The sequence below is a fragment of the Artemia sp. Qi Xiang Cuo genome, chromosome 9, assembly GCF_049724085.1.
Source record: "Artemia sp. Qi Xiang Cuo chromosome 9, ASM4972408v1, whole genome shotgun sequence".
Taxonomy (NCBI): Eukaryota; Metazoa; Arthropoda; class Branchiopoda; order Anostraca; family Artemiidae; genus Artemia; species Artemia sp. Qi Xiang Cuo.
This window is the reverse complement of record NC_142802.1, coordinates 77,185,226-77,206,188: the sequence shown is the minus strand read 5'-3', so window position 1 is coordinate 77,206,188 and position 20,963 is coordinate 77,185,226. Positions and strand designations below refer to the sequence as shown.

The window sequence follows — 20,963 nt, the reverse complement described above, 5'->3', positions numbered from 1 at the left end:
TGCCTAAATTTTCACGCCAATTGGTGTAAAATAAGATAATGTGGCAACACTCCATTACAAAGACTATTGTTTGCAACAATTTTCTCATAACCAGCTTTAATCTTATCCTTTCAATTAGAAATAGATTTATGCCGGATGTAGCCTATGGATTCACATATGGAAATACCAAGCCATTTAATGACAGGAACATTAGGTATCATAAAATAATTGCTAGCAAGGGAAATAGCACAATTAACAACGTTAAACAGTAAATATTTACATTCCAGAGCATTCAATGGCAGTCCTATTTCACTAAGCATAAATCCAACCAAACATTATTCCGTTTAAGCCTCCTTTCAGAGCGACTAGTCAGGAGGAGGTCATCAGCATATGCCATATGGTAGAGAAGACACTTCCAAAGAAGCAACTAGCCGTAGTCTTACTAATCACACTCAAATTAGAAGTATAAATAATGTGAGGCGACAGAACTCTTCCTTGCCTAACCCTGCATTTATCAAGAATATTTCCAAAAACAACTTCATTTGAGTTTAACCTCATATATCAATTAGAATACGGAAAACGTAGCAGAGTGCATCAAGCGTAGCAACTGATATATATACGTATATATATATATATATATATATATATATATATATATATATATATATATATATATATATATATATATATATATATATATATATATATATATATATATATATATATATATATATATATATATATATATATATATATATATATATATATATATATATATATATACCTGACTATTTTTTATAACCGTTTTTACTAGGTTCTCTGATGACATGAATTAAAGTGCCCCTCTGCCAAAGATTTCATGTTAGGTCAATCGTAATAGGGGGGGGGAGTCGAAACAGATTTTTTTTATGCTCTCATCTTGAAGCCTCAATGTTATTTGCTCTTCGTTCTGTTATAGACTAAATTATGTTATTTTGTAGAAAAGGTCATATCTTATCAATTTATTCAGGGGTAGAACAGGTCATATTTGTCGCTGCAGTCGAAACATAATTCTTTCTTTCCCTCTCATCTCTAGACGTTAACTAGATATCCTTTCCGTATTAAAGCATAATATATTACTTTTGATAAAATAGGAATTCGTTGTTGGTAATTTGGTAAAATTATATTTATCAATCTCAGTTTTAGTGGTTGAAACAGAACAACTTTTCTTTTTCTTATACTTCCACTCATCTCAAAATCTCAAACTTGCTCTTCCTTCTGTTATAGCCTAAAATATTACGTTTGTTAAATAAGAATTCCATCAAGTTCTATCAATCTAAATGAGTTTCAGCGGTCAAAACAGCTTGATAATTTAATTTTCTTTTAGCTTTTTAAAAGTCAGTGCACATTTTCGAGTTTTCTAATCTGCTTACTCTTTTGCGCAGCTGAAGTGAGGATGCCCTCGGGAATTCAGGATAGCCCAATGATAGTAGATAACAGGGACGGAACAGTAAGCATTCGCTATGAGCCACGTGAAGAAGGATTGCACGAGCTCCATGTGAAGTACAATAGTGAGCATGTACAGGGTACGAATTATTTGATACTTTTTATTATCAACCTGTATTTCATTTGAAATACGGAAAACCAAGGGTTTTGAAATCTTAAAAAAGGAGATAGAAAAAAGAGATACTTTCTATGATCAAATAACGGAGGGTGGAGGGAAGGGCATGCCTCAAGAACAAAACACTCCCTAAAGAGCTAACCTCTCCTCTCATTGAAAAAAATCTAAACTATGGCAATTATTCAACATGTCTTGGGCATTTTTATTTGGTGCTTTCTATTATCAAGCTATATTTTATTTCTAATGGAAAGACTGGTAGAAAAGTCTTGTAAACCCCTGTTTTGAAAAATAGAAACCTGGTATGGTTATTGTGCTTTTGTTATTTTATTACTTTCTATAATTTTTATTATTTTATTATTATTATTATTATATTTGTTATTATTTCCATTGACTATTGATATTGTTTCATTTTATCTTCTTTTTTTTTATTGAACTGTTCCCTTTATTTGAAGGAATGTATTTGGATTAAGCGTCCAATATGAAACATGAGAAAGTGGCAACTCAATTTGGATTAATCTTAATAGCAAATAAATAAAAAAAAATATTTCTCAAATGAAAGTGAAGATCGACATTGCTTCCCCCTTTCCTGGAAATGAGGCAAATTTTCTCAGGCTCGTTACTTACGATGGGTAAAATCGGCATAAAAAGCAATTCTTTGATGTATTAATTGTTATAAAGTTTTTTTTTTATTTCGGTTATTACTAACCCAAGTCGCTTCTTACTTACAGTTCGTTACCACGACCTGTTTGAAATTTATTTTGAAAGTAAAGTTACAGGAATTAAAAAAAAGATCCCGAGCCCCCTCGAAAATGGCGTTGGATCGAAATGATAATTGGAATTGCCATTGTCAAAAACCCCAGTCAAGAAAATTACAGCACAACGAGGAAAGTCACTTTTGCATGGGTAGCACTGATGTCTCTTCTTTTTCCTGCGCTGCTAGGGGGCTCTGGAACATCATAGAGAGTTGTGCAAGGACTTATTTCAAAGCTGGATTTCCATTCTATCACAAGGTGCCATACTGCACGTAAAATTTGGACTTCGGGTGCCATTTCTGGAGTAGAAAAGCTGGGAAGAATAAAAGGAGTACCATCATCATCTCCGTCGTGGTATAGATATCAGAAGAGCTCTGAGCAGCCTTATGTTCGGAAACCCTAGCCACTCAATACTTTTTGAAAATACCACTACAAACCATTATTAATGATTTGGGTATAAAACAAACCGTTCGAGAGGCAATAGAAATTAAACTTAGGCTAAATAATAATAATACTTCTTTAAATAGAGATTTAGGAGAAACTCGACGCATTCTACATATATTTAATCGAAAATGATCATGTTACATCACAAAACTAATAGTTAATTCTAGTGAACTTGTATCGAAATGACCTTTTAGGCTAGCTGTCTCAAAAGCAAGACATGCATTAAAAACTTGTTCCTTTTTTTTTTTTTTTTTTTTTTTTTTTAAAGGAATTTGTTTCTTGTTTGTTTCCTTTTTCAGTCCTCGCTGAACTTCCTCCAAGCTGAATTAAAAATTTATTTTGGTTTAATTTTTAGTTGTCACGTTTTTTACTGTAAGTCTAATTTTGTATTAGTTTATTTGCTTTGCTGATGACGGCTGTTAGATATAGAGCCGGAATATTCATTTAGTAAAATTTGACCGTTTTAAAATCGTTTTCCATCTAGTAATTTGATTATGAAAAGCAGTGTGTTTTTGTCATTGTCCATCTTTCCTAGATACACATATAAAATCAAAGTAATAATCTGTGGAAAAATAGCACTGTAACTACATGTGACTTAATAAGGCTACAGGTCTAATCAAGTTTACAAATCTAAATAAATTAGAAAAAGAGCTTACAACGAGATCAATCAATCTTCTATTTACTTTCTTAATCCATCATGAATAGCGGGAAGCCTTCTATTTTTGATATGTATCCCTCAAAACGCCATGTTCCAATTTGGAATTGGTTTTCTCTCTCCTGGAAAGATAACTTCCTTTATTCTCCATTAATTTGTTTCTGTTTAATGAAGCGATCTGATATTAGCACTGTTAATAGGCTAAGGATCCTCCGTAATGGAGCCTGAACATAGGAGGGGGTAATTTGGGAAGGAACTGTCCCCTTAGCCACTCTAGATTGATTCTATAAAAAGGAAAGATGATTTTAAAGCCCTTATTTTACAATGTTTATAGGGGGATCTACGTAGGTCTATCAATCTAGCGGCATGGCATTACTGAAGTGGCACAAAAAGAAAGCGAAAACAAATTTGAAGTACCGTATTTATGGGGTAGAGTGACCCAAAAATACCCAAATAATGGAGCCTGTACTAAGGTGGGGGTCGGTTAAGGAAGGAGGAGCAACTCCCTTGCTTCTAGAACTGTCACATGTATCAAGGCTATAAATCATAGATATTTATCCTAAAATCCTCTATATATACGTATGTATGTATCTTGTGTAGATTTATCTCCCTAACATGGTTTATAAGCTCTTTTGATTCGTGGTGTCCTTGCCAAGTCTCGGCTCCCCAAGGCCTCTTCTATTGGTGTCTATAAAGTAAAATTTGTAACTACTACTACTACTACTAACAACTCACCGTATCACCAAACCCTCCGAGGCCAACACAGCTACGCACGCTCCTCCTCCATCCCAATCTATTCAAAGCCTCTCTTTTTACACCCTCCCAGGAAGTTCCCATTTCCTTTAAATCTGTCTTTATGACGTCGTCCCACCCCAGACGAAGACGACCTGCTTTCCGTTTAGCCTTAGACAGTTGGCCGCTTGATCGTTTATCGACCCTCTCTGAGACTGAGTAGCCTGTATCTTCTCAGGATGTTAACATACCAGAATGATATCGGAATGGCTTTACCAGATATTTTCTTGAAAGTATCGTCTTTCTTTTCAAAAACTTTCATTTTCTTTGGTTCATCAAGTGTATACTTTACACTTGACTTAAAAATATGTTGCTCTATGCTGAGGAAACAATCGGGAACTCCCACCCTCCGGAAGACTGAAAACATAAAAAAAAGTTAAGTGTTTTTAAGCGTTCGAGAAAAAAAAACGACTTTCGCGACAAAAAAATAAGCAAAACAAAATACAATAACCTGTTTATCAAGGATTTCCCACTTCCTGCAGATTGGAAATTCTCCAGTCACCCCCCCCTTTCCCAGAAATATTTCTATGGGTACGTGTGCTTGAACCGGAGGAAAGAGAAGAGAATGAATCGTGTAAAACGGGTAATCAATGAAATTAAAAATAGATGATCCCGCTTAACAAATGTATTATAATTTGTCATGGGGATTTGTCTTTTTTTTTCTTTAATGAGAATTCCGCATTCTTATCTGATATATTACTAAAACTAACACGACATAGGAATTTGTGTCATGTTATTAATTACACATAAGAGGAAGAAATACAATGAGAATGAACTTTTTTTTATTAGTTTATGATAACGAAAGTGTAATCCATTTAAACAAGTGTAGTAACGGTGTTTTTCCGTATCTTAAAAGTTAAACATACATTTCATACGATTTTTGATAAGAATTAAATAAAAAAACAAGTTTTTTAAACTGAAAGTAAGGAGCGACATTAAAACTTAAAAAGAACAGAAATTATTCCCTATATGAAAGGGGTTGTCCCCTCCTCAACGCCTCGCTCTTTACGCTAAAGTTTTTATTTTTTTAAAAAATAAATTTGTGAGACAGAGTCAAACTTTAGCGTAAAGAGTGAGGCGTTGAGGAGGGGACAGCCCCTTTGATATACGGAATAATTTTCAGTAAAGTACAAATTTTGTTCTGGCCTTGGAAAGGCATAGGGGTTTTGAGCCCAACTTATGTTAATTTCTGTTCGTTTTGAATTTGACTCGGCTATTTATTGTAATTTCTGTTCGTTTTGGGTTTCATTTATTTATTGATGCTGATTTGTGGTAGTTTCACGCTTGGCAGCTTATTTGACTCTACTTTTGTTCATTTTCGGGTTTAATGGAGTTCTTTACTTTTCCTGGAAAATTGTATTTTATGAGAAAAGTTTTTTTAATTAATGTCTTTTCTTTTTACATCGACACAGTCTTTTCAGGGAGAAAAAAATAATGCTTTAAATCGTTTCTTTTTTTTAAGACTTTATAGTTTGGTCTGCTATTTGTATGCTGGAGAAAAATTTTCAGCAATTCTTAAGAACATACACCCTTTTAAAAATCTGGACACAAATAGCAGTGTTTAATTTAGTTTCATACCTCCTCTAGTTGACCTACTTTTTTGGATTTCTTGAACTTTAAAGCGTGCTCTCAACCAGGATTAATTCATTTGCTTTGAACTTGACCTAGTTTCTTGATGTTCATTAATTCACTGCTTGAACTTGAATTTAATTCAGTGACTTAGTTTGGAATAAATAACAGTCGACTTTTGGTGATTTGACCTGAACTTGACCTAGATTATTGATATTCATTCATTCACTGCTGGGGCTTGAATTTAATTCAGTGACTTAGTTTTAAATACTAATAATAATTCTTAATAGCCGATTCTAGAGTTCGTTCATATTGTTAAATTTTACTAATAAGCGAGCAGAAGAGGGGAGTTTCTTGTCGCAAGGGCCGTTGTACCTGCCGGGAGTGTGACTCCCTTAAACTGCGGGGATCAGGTAGCAAGAGACTACGCTTCCCTCGCTTATTAGCTTAAATAGCTCTGTATTACGTCGTAGTTTATTGTACTGGCTCCTCCCCTCGGACTTTGATTTTGCATTACGGATTGTGACGTGGCTGTTGCGATGGGGAGTAATGAGAAATTGGTTTGGACTGCGTTACTGAATTATGCTTTCCGTGCGATAAAAGCTGGTAATCGCTCGGAGGATATAGCGAAAAAAGCAGTCGAGTTTTTCTCAGAGGAAGCAATTGCAATGGCGAAGGAGTTATTGTGGCCCCTAGCAGGAATTACCACACGTGTTACTGCGCGATCGAAGAACACCGATGATATCCTGGACATATTAAAAGTATTTCGGGTTTGTGAAGATAAAAATATCTCGTTGCCGCGGTTTGTGATTTTCGAACCTGATGAAGTTCCGATAATCCCGGGAGAAGTGACGGCTACCCTAACCCGGAAAGTAAACGAATTGTGTGCTAAGTTCGATAGTTACGTGGATTCTAATCCCTCTCCATCTGTCTCTGCTATGCCTGCGGCAGAAACCAACACGATCATGTCGAAACTGTCATATGCGGTTGTTTTGAAGAATCCCCCGAAAGATCTTTCGAACCCTAGCGCTCGGAAATCCTATTTGGACAGAGTATGTGGTGATACTCATTCGAACAGTGTGGAGCTGAAACCTAGGAAATCTGAATGGAGAGTAGTCTTGAACAACAAGAATGCTGCCGAGTCCCTGGCTGAGGCAGTGGGTAAAAGTGACTCAACTATAAGTGTTAAAGTAAAAACTCCCGCTTTCTTCGGAATAATCCGCCACGTTCCCACTGAAACTTCAGATGACGAACTGCGCTCAGTTGTACCGAACTGTGTTAAGGCCGTACAAATTGGTAGTACTCGGTCATTCAAATTACAGTTTGAAAGCAAAGCTCATCTCTTTATCGCAATGAACTCTCCGCCCATTTTTGGTTACGAGCGACTACCCATTACAGAATTTAAATTCTTACCGATGCAGTGCTACAACTGTCAGTCCTACGGACATGCAGCAAAATCTTGTGTAGATCCCCAGAAATGTTCAAAGTGCGGTGGAGATCATTCCAGCTCTCGGGACAATCCATGCCAAAATGCCCCCAAATGCGCTCTGTGTGGTTCTTCTCGACACCCGTGCTACAGCTTCCAATGTCCAGTAGCTCAGAAGCTAATTTCTAAACAATGATCGGTGATTCTATACGGGTTGTTTCATGGAACTTAAATGGTGGAGTGGTTGATAAAATGCCACTGTTAGAAGGATTGTTATGTTATAATGATGTACTCTGTGTGCAGGAACACTTCCTCTCGAATCAAGCCGTTAGTCTGCTTGAGCTAAACGATGGCGTCAAAGTATTTGCTACTCCTGCAAAGTCATCGGGCAGGGGAAGGCCGTCCGGTGGAATCGCCATTCTTGTTAGCAGCAGGTTAAATCCCATTCTGTATAAATCTTCTGACTTTTTTGTTGCTGTTAAGGTGCACAAAACTGTTATCCACTCTGTGTACATGCCAACAGACTACAGAGACAGTAAATCAGAAAAAAAATTTAGTGAAGCCTGCAGTAAGCTATCGAGTTCGGTGGGCAGCTGTTCTAGCCAGGGCCTTGTATGTATAGTCGCTGGTGACGTGAACTGTGACTTGACTGATGAGTCTAACGCTCGAGCACAGATCCTCCTATCTTCCTGTGACGGTCTTCGTCTTGCTAACAATGATCTGTGTTTTACTTATATCCATAACTCAGGCTCGACTTCATCTCTCGACTTCATGTTAAGTTCCATCCAATCTCCAGCTTGCGGCAATTCGCACGTAGATCTGAGCGTAAGCGCGTCTGATCACTTTCCAATTATAAACACTTTTCGAGTAATTCCTGCCTCTCCTAACCCCCCAACTAATGAAAAGAAGTGTAAAATCAAAACTAATTGGAGTAAAATTGACCTGGCTACTTATCATTACGTATTGGATGAGATTCTCACAAAGATTAAAGTGCCGTTCCAATTACTACAGCAGAGTGTATGTATTCAAGATGAAGAGAAACAGCTGCTACTAAACATCTACAGTAGTGAAATATCTCACGCACTGTTATCTGCCGAGGCCGCTGCGGTCCCCATTCGTAAAGTCCGAGTGGGAACGGAAATTCCAAAGTGGTCCGAAAACCCTGCTCTAAGTGAAGCATGTGGTCGTGCAAAATTTTGGCTTAGGCTCTGGAACGAGTGTGGTCGTCCGAAATCAGGTGTTGTAAATGAAGTTCGGCTGTTCAGCAAACGCAGATTTGCTAAGATTTTGTCTAAGCATAAATGTGAAGTGATCGATCAACATAGTCAATTGATAAGGAATGATCCAAATGCTGTGTGGAGATTTCTTAAACGTAATGGTGATCAGAATAGTGTCGAACCTGTGATCTCTGAGCAAGATTGGGTGTCCCACTTTACTTCTGAGTTCTCTCCACCCGAACAAGATCTTGAAGATAAATATGAAGTCGAACTTGATAAGTTCATGGAATTGCCTAGTTCTGGTGTTGGCTACATAGTAACTGTTCCTAATCTGATTCGTGCAATTTCAAAATTAAAAAAGAAACAATCGAAAGGTGTCGACAAGTTGTGTGGGTTGCATCTTGTACATGGTACTGCTGGTCTCCTGAGTCATTTAGAGCTTCTATTCCAAATTATCTTTAATTCTGGTCTCGTTCCCGACGTTTTTGGTACTGGAGTAATTACACCTATTTTGAAAAAAGGGAAAAATCCGTTTGAATGCGTATCTTACCGCCCTATAACTGTTTCGCCGGTTTTATGTAAGCTTATGGAATTGCTAGTTATAGATCATATTGCTTTTCAATGTTCTACCCCCGATAATCAGTTCGGATTTAAAAAAGGTGTTGGTCGCGAGCACGTCCATTATATTCTTGCTAATATATTAATAGAAGCTGATGAACTGAATGAATCCCTTATTCTAGCGAGTCATGATGTTAGACGTGCTTTTGATTATGGGATACATCCCCAGTTATTAGTGTCTGCTCATAAACGTGGTGTGGACCGATCGGTTATTTTGCCTTTTCGGGATATGTATAAGAAGCTTCGAGTCCAAGTTAAAGTCCCGTCTCCTAACGGGCCGATTGTATTACCAAAAGCTATTCCGGTTAGAAAGGGCATTAGGCAGGGTGCAATTTCGTCACCCCGGTTGTATAATAATAGTGTTCTCGAGGCCCAAAAGTTAGTGCAAATGAGCTGCATTTTCCGAGGTTTGGATGTAACATTACTTAATTACGCAGATGATATTTTTAATTTAAGTAGATGTTTGTCTCGTATTGAAGAAAATTTTCAGATTCTAGATGATGCTTATAGAGAGATAGGCTTATCTTTTAATGCAAGTAAAAGCGAGATTGTTGCTTTCAATAGGAGAAATGCAGATTGTATTGATCTTGCTGTCAAATTTGGTGCTCAAGAGGTTCCACTGTCTGACTCCATAATGTACTTAGGAATGCCTATAGGTCATAACATGGCATCTACACGTGCTCGCCAAATAAGAAATTTCGCAGAAAAGGCACGTAAGGCTTACGGGGCGCTATCTTCAACTAAAGCGAAATATAATCGACAAATTCGAGCTAGGCTATATAATGCACTGGTGATCCCACACTTTCTGGCTTTATCACCGTTTTGGCATATATTTAGTGTTAGTGATAAAAGAAACCTTCGATCACTTTTTTACAAATATGCAAAATTTCTTTTAAATACCCCACCGTGGGTAAAAAATTCCAAGATGTCTGCAAGGTTCGGTATCACAGATCCGATTGCTGCTGTGACGAAACGTCGTTCTGAATTTTTGGGGTCGCTTGGGCCTAGTAGTCTGGCACTTGCAATTCGTCCGTAGTGAGTTTTTGTAATAATGTCTTTATTTATTGGCGGTGTATCGTAACGTGTGTTTTTGTTTTTGCAGTTAAGTGTTTTTTTTGTTTTTTTTTTTCTTCTTCTTTATACTCCATTCGTGCCATTTGTGGTTTTGTATCGAGTGGGTGAATAAAATTATCTATCTATCTATCTATCTACCATTCGCCAAAAAAATCTGTTTACTTTCTTTGATAGTTTGGATACACTTAAGCTATTTTGATTTGGTTAAATTTTAAGAGCAGAAGTAGCCCCGAAAGTTTGAACATAATACCCTCAGTCGTTATTGGTATACTGCTTAGATGCATTTTGGTGAATTAGAATTAAAACAGGCCTTTTTTTTGTAATCTTATGCCAACTTTTTGTTTTAAAACATATTGGGAAATTTGGTGGGGGGGCTGGGTAGGGGGACTAGCTACCCTCCAATCACTTTTAAAAATTAAAAAGGGCATCAGCCCTTTCTATTTTCAATCGAATGAGCCCTTTTCGAAGTTCCCACGACAGCTCCCTCGATACGATGTGCCCTGGTCTAAACAACAAAATACAATATACCCACATCGATCTTTACTATAAAAATGTCAAGCCTTCCAATCACTTTCGACTATTAAAAAGTGCACTAGGCTTTTCGATTTCCAATCGAATGAGCCCTTTTTGAAACGACAACGCTTTCTGTAAACACCTTATATGCCCCCAGGGCATAAGTTACAACCCTTACCCTAAGGGTTGCTATGTTGGTTGTCATCCTCTAAGACTTAATTTCCAGAACTTTCTACTATGTTAACAAAATGGCTATCTTAAAATTTTGATTGGATGTGTTTGGGGAAATGGTGGGCGTGAAAGGAGCGGTAGTCGCTCTCCAATCACTTTCAACTATTAAAAATGGCACTAGCCCTTTCAATTTCCAATCAAATGAGCCCTTTTGAAGTTTCTACGACAACACTTTCAATAAAAATATTATATGCCCCCAGGGCATAACTTGCAACCCTTGCCCTGAGGGCAGCGGGGGGTTTCATTCTCAAAGACCTAATTTCCAGAACTTTCTACTACGTTGAACAGAATGGCTTACTAAAAAAGTACTAAAAAATCTTTGGCTTAAAGAGCGAGGTATTGAATAGGGGGTGAAGCAAATCATATACGTAATATTTTCTGTTCGTTTTAAGTTTTGATGTTACTCCTTACTTTCAGTTGAAAAACTTTTTTTTTTACTTAATTTCTGATCTTTTTCTTTAATAATTATGGGAAATCCGGCGCCCCCTTCATAGTAATGTCCCTTCCCCCATGAAAACTTCCTTCATGGAAAGGAAGTATATGGGAATCCTCCCATATAACTCCCGACCCCCCCCCCCCCCCGCACCTACCAGAAAAAATCCCCCCTGAAAACGTCTGTATACTTCCTAATAATCAATACTATATGTAACATTGGGTAAATTTCATAACTTTTAGCCCTCCCCCCGGGGACTTCGGGGGATTAAGTCATCCTAAAAGACATAGTTATCATATTTTCGACCATGCTGAACAAAATGGCTATCTTAAAATTTTGATCGGGTGACTTTGGGAAAAAAATGAGCGTGGGAGCCTAGTTGCCCTCCATTTTTTTGGTCACTTAAAAAGGGCACTAGAATTTTTAATTTCCGTTCCAATGAGCCCTCCTACGATATTCTAGGACCACTGGGTCAATACGATTACCCCTGGGGAAAAGAAAAAAAAACAAACAAACACGCACCCGTAATCTTTCTTCTGAAAGATTTATTCTAAAAAATCTTTGGCTTAAAGAGCGAGGTATTGACTAGGGGGTGAACCAAATCATATAAGTAATATTTTCTGTTTGTTTTAAGTTTTGATGTTGCTCCTTACTTTCAGTTGAAATTTTTTTTTTATTTAATTTCTTATCGTCTTTTTAAATAATGCTGGGAAATCCGGCACCCCATTCATAGCAATGTCCCTTCCCCCATGAAAAATTCCTTCATGGAAAGATCCTTCCATATAACCCCCGACCCCCCCCCCCACCTACCAGAAAAAATCCCCCCTGAAAACGTCTGTATACTTCCCAATAACCAATACTATATGTAATATTGGGTAAAGTTCATAACTTTCAGCCCTCCCCCAGGGGACTTTGGGGGATTAAGTCATCCTAAAAGATATAGTTATTATATTTTAGACCATGTTGAAGAAAATGACTATCTCAAAATTTTGATCGGATGACTTTGGGGAAAAAAATGAGCGTGGGAGGAGGCCTAGTTTCCCTTCATTTTTGGGTTAACTCAAAAGGGCATTAGAACTTTTAATTTCCGTTCCAATAAGCCCTTCTAAGATATTCTAGGACCACTGGGTAAATACGATTACCCCTGGGAAAAAAAACAAAAAAAAAACAAACAAACAAATAAACACGCACCCGTAATCTTTCTTCTGAAAGATTTATTCTAAAAAATCTTTGGCTTAAAGAGCGAGGTATTGACTAGGGGGTGAACCAAATCATATACGTAATATTTTCTGTTCGTTTTAAGTTTTGATGTTGCTCCTTACTTTCAGTTGAAAAACTTTTTTTTATTTAATTTCTGATCTTTTTCTTTAATAATGATTGGAAATCCGGCACCCCCTTCATAGCAATGTCTCTTCCCCCATGAAAACTTCCTTCATGGAAAGATCCTCCCATATAACTCCCGACCCCCCCCCCCACCTACCAGAGAAAATCCCCCCTGAAAACGTCTGTATACTTCCCAATAACCAATACTATATGGAACATTCGGTAAAGTTCATAACTTTTAGCCCTCCCCTCAGGGACTTCGGGGGATTAAGTCATCTTAAAATAAATAGTTTTAATATTTTTAACCATACTGAACAAAGTGGCCATTTTAAAAATTTGATAAGATGACTCTGGGAAAAAAATGAGCGTTGGAGGGGGCTCAGTTGCCCTCCACTTTTTTTTGGTCACTTAAAAATAGCTCTATTTAATATTTGAATAGATATTTGAAATAGAGCCATATTTGACCACTATCATCACTGTAGCTTCTAATATTCTAATTTTGGTTTGCAGACTTATCTTCCTATTCTTCCAAACTTTTTTTAACTGTGAAAAAACATCCTGAGCCTGGGCTATTCTACTTTTAACATCTTCACTGCTCCCACCATAATTACTAATAATACTACCAAGTTAAGTGAAGCTGCCCACCTGATCAATCTTTTTATTACCCAACGTCACCTTATCATCTTCACGTATTCCTAGCCTTAGTGACTTATTCTTCTTAACATTCATTTTCAAACCTATTCTACCACCCTGTACTCGCAAAACCTCTAAAACTTCATTCATTTTGCTCAAACGTTCATCTAGGATGCTTAAATCATGAGCATAATCTAAGTTCAGGAGAGTTTTTCCTCCCCATTTGGTTCTGTGGTCTCCCATTGCCTTTCCAGTGCTTCTTAAGACAAAATCCGTCAAAATGATCAATATAAAGGGGGATAGAACACAACCCTGCTTAACTCCTCATTTAACACAGAACCAGCTGCTAGCCTCATTTCCTACCTTAACCGCAGCAGTGTTATTCTCATACATAGCATTAATCACTTTAATGTATTTGTCTGGTATACCATACAAGGATAAAACCTTTACTAAAGCCTTCTATGACCAAAATCGAGCGCTTGAACATAATACACATAACTGAAGACTCAAGGTGTTTAATAACTAAGGCACTTCTCAGTTATTAACCTAAGAGTGAAATTTTGGTCGACACATCCTCTACCTTTTCTAAAACCACACTGTTCTTTTCTTAAAACTTTGTCAACGGCATCTCTCAGTCTAAAAAGTATCATATTACTACGTAATTTACTACCTACAGAGAGACTAATGCCTCGATATTTACCACACTCACTTTTATCACCTTTCTTATAAAGTGACTTAATTAAGGTTTTCATAAAATCGTTAGGTACTTTCCCTTTTTCAAAAATCATATTCATAATCTTCAGTAACTTATTTCTAACCTCAGAGCCACCATATTTAGGAAACTCATTTACCACCCTATCAGCACCTGGAGCCTTATAATTTTTTAATCCTTATAGTACTGTCGCTAATTCCTCCTCACAAAACAAATCTTCCTTCACATCCAAGGTATCACAAACTTTTTCATTTTTCTCTATATCTTTTACTACAACTCTATCTCGGTTAGGCAAATTCTCAAAATGTTCGGCCCACCTCTCTTTGGTTTTTTCCTTATCGCTAATTGCGGCCCCATTCCTATCTTTAACTGGGCCAAGTCCGGATTGACTACTCCCTCTCAATTTCCCACCAGGCTGTTTCTTAGAAAAAAGAGTTTTTAGGATTTTGCTTACCATGGGCCGTGGTTGGTTCTTTACTAGGTTGCAGTCACTGTGACCATGGTTTAGTTGCCAAGTAGCCGTGGTAGGGAGATAGGTGGAAGTCGGACTATTGCTATAGTTTATGTTTTCGACATTCTTAGCTATTCACAATTTTACTGTAATCAGTTTTTTTTTAGGCTCTCCATTTAAGTTCCACGTTGACCAGATTACCAGTGGAATTGTTACAGCATATGGACCTGGTTTGACGCATGGTATTTGTGGCGAACAATGCAAATTTACTGTTTCAACTCAAGGAGCTGGTGCAGGTACCAATTTATATTCTGTATTTTTGTCAGGGTCGACCTTACTATTTATTAACTAAAAAATACAAGTTTTTTTAATTGAAAGTAAGGAGCGACATTAAAACTTAAAACGAACAGAAATTATTCCGTATATGAAAGGGGCTTTCCCCTCCTCAACACCTCGCTCTTTACGCTAAAGTTTTTATTGTTTTAAAAAATAAAGTTGTGAGACAGAGTCAAACTTTAGCGCTAAGACTGAAGTGATTAGGAGGGGGAAATCCCTTTTATAAACGGAATAAATTCTGTTCGTTTTAAGTATTAGTTTTAGTCCATGCTTTCAGTAAAAAACACTTGTTTTTTTAGCTACTTTGTTGAAGTTTTGAAGTCAATGCAGTTTTGAGTTTTGCTACCTTTACATGAATAATTAGAAAAAAATTGGAATATTAATTTTCTTTTTTTGGCTAATTCGCTTTCTCAAAATTTTGTTCTGACGTAACTTAAGAATTAACTTACGTAACGAATTTCTATATTCGTATGTTTTTATTACGTATATTAGGGGGTTCGCTCCCTAGTCAATACCTTGCTCTTTACGCTAAGGTTCGAATTTTGTCCGAATCACAAACCCCTGAATCACAAAGGCCGGTTAATTAGAATAGATTGCTCTTTTCAAAGTACTAAAAACAAACTTTAGCGTAAAGAACGAGGCATTGACCAGGGGGCGACACCCCTCGTATACGTAATAATTTCTGTTCGTTTTAAGTTTTAATGTTGCTCCTTACTTTCAGTTGAAAAAAACTTGTTTTTTTTATTTAATTTCTTATCGTTTTTTTAAATAATGCTGAAAAATCTGACGCCCCCTTCAAAGAAATGTCCCTTCCCCAAGGATATATCCTCCATGGAAATATCCTCCCACGTATCCCCTACTCTAAACCCGACCCCCCACTAGAAAAAAAATCCTCCTGAAAACGCCTGTATACGCCATTAACCAACACTATATGTAAACAATGGGCAAAGTTTATAACTTGCAGCCCTTCCCCCGGGAACAGTGGGGGATTAAGTCATCCTCAAAGATATATTAAGTAGATTTTTTACTATGCTGAACAAAATGGTTATTTCAAAATTTTAAACCGGTGACTTCGGGAAAAAAATGAACGGGGCCAAGTTGCCCTCCAATTGTTTTGTTCAATAAAAAAGGGCACTAGAACTTTTTATTTCCGTTTTAATGAGCCCTCTGACGATATTCTAGGACCACTGGGCCAATACGATTACCCCTGGGAAAAAGAAAAAAAAACAACAAATAAACACGCATCCGTGATCTTTCTTCTGGCAAAAAATGGAAAAAAAAAATTCCACATTTTTGTAGATAGGAGCTTGAAACCTCTACAGTGGGGTTCTCTGTTACGCTGTATATGATGGTATGATTTTAATTAAGGTTCTATAACTTTTTAGGGGGTCTTTTCCCCTTTTTTCGAAAACAAGCCAAATTTTCTCAGGAGCGTAACCATGGGCGTCCATAGGCTGAATTTTAGGGGGGGGGGCAAAATATTTAAAAATACGTTATATACTTTAATATCCGTATATTATTACAAATTAATTCGAGGGCCCCGTATTTTACAAACACACGATTTTCCCTTTTAAAATGTAAAATGTAATTTTGATATTGACCTTGCTTTCAAAACTAACAAAAACAGACAAAAAACATAATGGTGGCAGAAAATTTTGTCAACATCGGTGGGTTCTGCTAAAGATCACATTTGCCCTCTTAGCGAAATTCTCTGTTGCGAACCACATGAGTGAAATAAAATAAACCACATGAAAGTGAAATGAGTGAAACTGGAGTTCGGAACATAATCACAAATTTTTAATCATTAAAAATTCAAAAAATAAAAAACGGATTTAAGATTTATCTAAATCTCAAAAACATTTATTTAACTCATGAAAAGAAACTTACTCAAAATTTTTAAATCACAAAATAATAACTTTTCAGGAAAAGCTAATTGTGGATTTTGCTTCTGTTTGGAAAATTTGTCTATAGCCACATCTTTCAAATTGAACTCTTGTGCTCTACACCTGTGAATGCTTAATAAGCTCAAACTTGATAGGCGTTCCTCGCTCATAGTGCTCCTCAGCCATGTTTTAATTCGCCTCAGGGTGCTAAAGGATCTTTCCACAGTACATGTTGTTGGTGGAATGGTTAGATAGTTAACAAGGGCTCTCATAATTGAAGGGAAAAATGTAGTTTCAGAGAAGAGATCTATGAGCTTCACTTCCTCACCATAGTCTTTGTTTTTCCACACATCGTACCACGTTCTTGCTTCCACTTCTAAATTGTCATTGTCATAGAACTTAGATAGATCTTTCATAGCATTAACAAATGTATCCTTCTCCGTATTTTTTAAAATGTTGGGATGAATAAGAATTCCTTTGGACGGGGTTTTGTTGTGGTCATTGAATCTCGATTCAAGTAACACAATTAACGAGTCCAAATAAGGAATAAAAACAGCTAACCTATAGTAATCTATTGGATCAGTCATAGAAATGTTTGAGCGATGAGTTTGTCTTGCGGTTGTCCTATTTCCAGTAAATCACAGGTTTCTTGTAATTCTGTGAAAATTCCTTCAAATTCCATGACTGCTTCTACTCTCTGCTTTTGAAAAACCCATAACAATTTCTCTTTTACGTGCATATATACAGCATGTAGGTCAAAATCTACTGACTGCACTTTGTTTACAACTGGCTCAAGGTACGAAGAGTATCTGGAAATTATCTTTAGAAATACGATAAAAAACTACTGATGATGTTGCATTACCCAACTGAAAAGCCTGTGAAGGCGTTTCTTGGTTCGCCTCATTGTCAGTGGAAAGTTGACTCAAAGCTTCCTTGATGGCACTAAAATTGTTTGAAAAGTTGCGTATGCATCTGTACTTCTCAGACCACACAGAATAGGAATTTTTGGGATCTTTTTCCTTCTAAGAGTGCTCTCCCTGAAGAATCGGATCACTTTTTTTATTGTGCCTATTGTGTTTCTAATTTCTGGAACAATATTGAGGTTATGGACAACCAAATTTGATCTATGAAAGGCAGAGTGAAAATATACAGCTTTTTCATATTTTCCCCAGATTCTTCCTTGAACTCCAGTATCTTTCCTGGCCATCGTTGAACATCCATCAAATCCTAAACCAATTAGCTTTGTCATGTCTAGTCCTATCTTTTCAGTGAAATGCAAAATTGCATCAGCAATACTTCCTACCTCTAATTTTTCAAGTTCGGCAAACCCCATACATTCTTCTTTGATCACCCATCCAACGTTTGAATCTGTTTTTATGTAGTATACCCCTATTGACATCTGCTCTTTTCCACTAATATCAGCAGTCTCATCTGCTAGCAAAGAGAATGCTTGGCTATCATTTACTTCTTTGACTATTGTATCTTGTAGTATAGTCCCACAAATATTTATTAGCTCATTTTGGACTCTATGAGATGTATATTTAGCTTTTCCTGAATATGTCGTTATGTGGTCGTTAAGGACTTGATCTCCTGCTTCAATGCGAAAACGAAGCAGGTCTTGAAAGTTTCCTCCATTTGAATGATTTCCACGGAGAGCAATGTCGTGAGTACCACAAAATATGATTGCTTTTAAAATAGATTGAATTTTGCTTCGGATTATCTGTATAACATCAGATATAGCAGAATCCAGTTGTTCTTTGGTGTCGTTTTTCTTCATCGTCATTGAATCACAGAAGTTATTAGCATCAATTACAGCTTCGTGGTGCCACTTGGATTTGGCATGATTCCGTGCGTCTTCATGAAAATTTTTGAAGTCCTTGTGAGCTTTTATCACGAAAGAGCCGAAAATGCCTCTCTTCAAGGCTGGCTTAAATAACACACAATATTTACAAAGCCCGCCTTTTAGTGAAGTCGAATACACTAACCATGGATAAGCATACAACCAGCTTTCCTTAAATTTACGGGTATCTTTACCAATAATAGAAAAATCTTTCTCGAAATCATGAGAATAACGGTTTACACTTGGGTTTGTCAGTAATTTGTATTTTTTACAATCAGAAATACATGGCTTTTCGAAAAAGCTCCCTAAATCAACATTTTCAACCGCACTGTCAATAACATTCGTGTTTTTGGGTTGTAAGGATCGCTGAAACTCAACGAATCTTCTTGAAGTTGAAGGTTGTTCCATTACAGTTTCTTTGGCTGTTGATGACAAGACATCTAAATCAGGCAACTGCTGATCTTTTTTATTATCTGGAGGCGAGGTTTCCTGAAACTTAGCTTTTTTTATATTTTTTGATTACAAAGTCTTCCAGATATCCATTTTTCCAAAAATAAAGAAAATATATCTATTAAAACTGCTTCATTAGCAATTTAGAGTTAATTTTTAGTTTGAGCAAGGAATGATTTTAATTTAAATGTAACGAATTTTATAGAAAACAGCCAACTAGCAAATAATTGATGTAGGTGATATTAATCAAAGCCATCAGGGCTTTTAATAGCATCTGCAACGATTTCTGCGAATCAATGAATATCCTTCGGCAAGCGTACATTAAAATACCAGGAATTAAATAAAAAAAAATTGTTTTTTCACCTGAAATTAAGGAGCAGCATTAAAACTTAAAACGAATAGAAATGAACCTTTAAACACCTGACTATTCACGCCTTGACTATTCAAGATTTTTTAGTACTTTTAAAAAAGCTTCTTATTGTTCTAATTAAATAACAGTTGTGTTTCAGGAATCGTTCTAACAGAATAGGGACAAAATTAAAAATTTAGCTTATATAACTTTTTTTTAAAGAGGGGACAACGACCCCCCCCCCCTCTGTTATATGTAATAAATCTTGTTCGTTTTAATGTTGCTCCTTAGTCATATTTTCAGATGATAAAAAACTTTTTTTATATTTATGGTTAGAAGATTGTATGGTACTTACGCATTAGCCAGAAAACACCCGAGAAATTGTATAGCGAACATGATACAACAAACTAGTTAAGCAGCTTCTTTATCAAGAGAATTCCTTGGGCGCTCTAGGCAAAAAACGTTTCTCACTCCGTGAACAATATTTAAAATTTAGTTTGTTGGGGTTTTGGGGCAAAAAAAGGTGCCTAGGTTAGGTTATGTATTTGATTTATACTATGCTTTACCCCCAGCCCCACCCCTCCTATGTGCAAATGTATAGCACAAATTTTTTTCTAAGCTATTGTATTTTCATCATATTTTTATTTACTTCATTAGCATTAACCAAGCTTCACCTCTCGCGTGTTTTCTGGCTAATACGTAAGTACTGGTTGTATTTAGGGAGAGTTATTAAGAAGCAATTCAATTATAAAACATTTTTAAACTCTATTGTTTCTATCTCAAGAGCCTTCATACAGGGTTACTAATTGTTCAAGCATTAGAAGTTGTAAAGATATGCCTGAATATTTAAACAAAATTTACTAGGCTATCCCTAATTTGAGCAAAATATCTTTTCCATTAAATTTTCTTCGACTACCTAACAGCTTCGCAAGACTGTAAAAAGATCCTAAACTGCAATTTAAAATATTAAGCCTACCGAAAATATTACACGGGTGAAGAACCAGAATAATAATTATAAGGGAAGGGGAATACGTTTGAGGGAAGAAGGTGGCATGACAAGTACAACTCTCAGATAATAAAGAACTTAATTTTTACACACCAAATGAAACAAAATTTAAACTGTAAGAATTCGTGGAAAAAAGATCGGTGCTTTCCGATTATGTCGGCCTTTCTAAAAAGTCCAGTTTGGTTAATGCTAATGAAATAAAATAGCATTAATATATAATAGTTTAGAAACAAATTTGGGCTATTTATTTGCACATTAGGAGGGTTGGGGCTGGGGGTAGATAATAGCATATATTGAATACGTAACCTAATGTAACCTAGGTACCTTCCCCCCCCCCAAAAAAAAATACCGGTTAATATCGTATACACAATGAAAACCACGCTATCATTGCCAACTTTATAGTGGTTAACACGTCAAAAACGGGTTTTATCATTGTCTACTCTATAGCGGTTAACCCGAAAGGCCCACACAATGACAAAGTACCAAAAGATAAATTCCTTCAATATATCATGCGTTCACTCATTAGGTATTAAACATTAATACAGTAGGCTATGTCCAAAACCAAAGTAGCAAAAAACAAAAAATTAACTTACAATTCGGCTTTCAAAAGAATTCTCCTCTAGATATTCAATTTCAGAACTCAAAATACAACTGAAGAATCCAACTTAAAACAAAAT

At 36.4% G+C, this 20,963-nt stretch overlaps 1 protein-coding gene across 4 annotated transcripts in view; it reads left to right on the top strand.

Annotated features, from left to right (window-relative positions):
* The window catches only part of cher (filamin A protein cher), a 170,548-nt gene that overhangs the window by 87,916 nt on the left and 61,669 nt on the right, over positions 1 to 20,963 (top strand). For all 4 annotated transcript variants that reach the window (XM_089094873.1, XM_089094876.1, XM_089094875.1 and 1 more), the window contains 2 exons: positions 1,404 to 1,544; positions 14,590 to 14,718. In XM_089094873.1, coding sequence (XP_088950999.1) covers positions 1,404 to 1,544; positions 14,590 to 14,718 — 270 coding nt within the window. The remainder of the gene's footprint in view (positions 1 to 1,403; positions 1,545 to 14,589; positions 14,719 to 20,963) is intronic.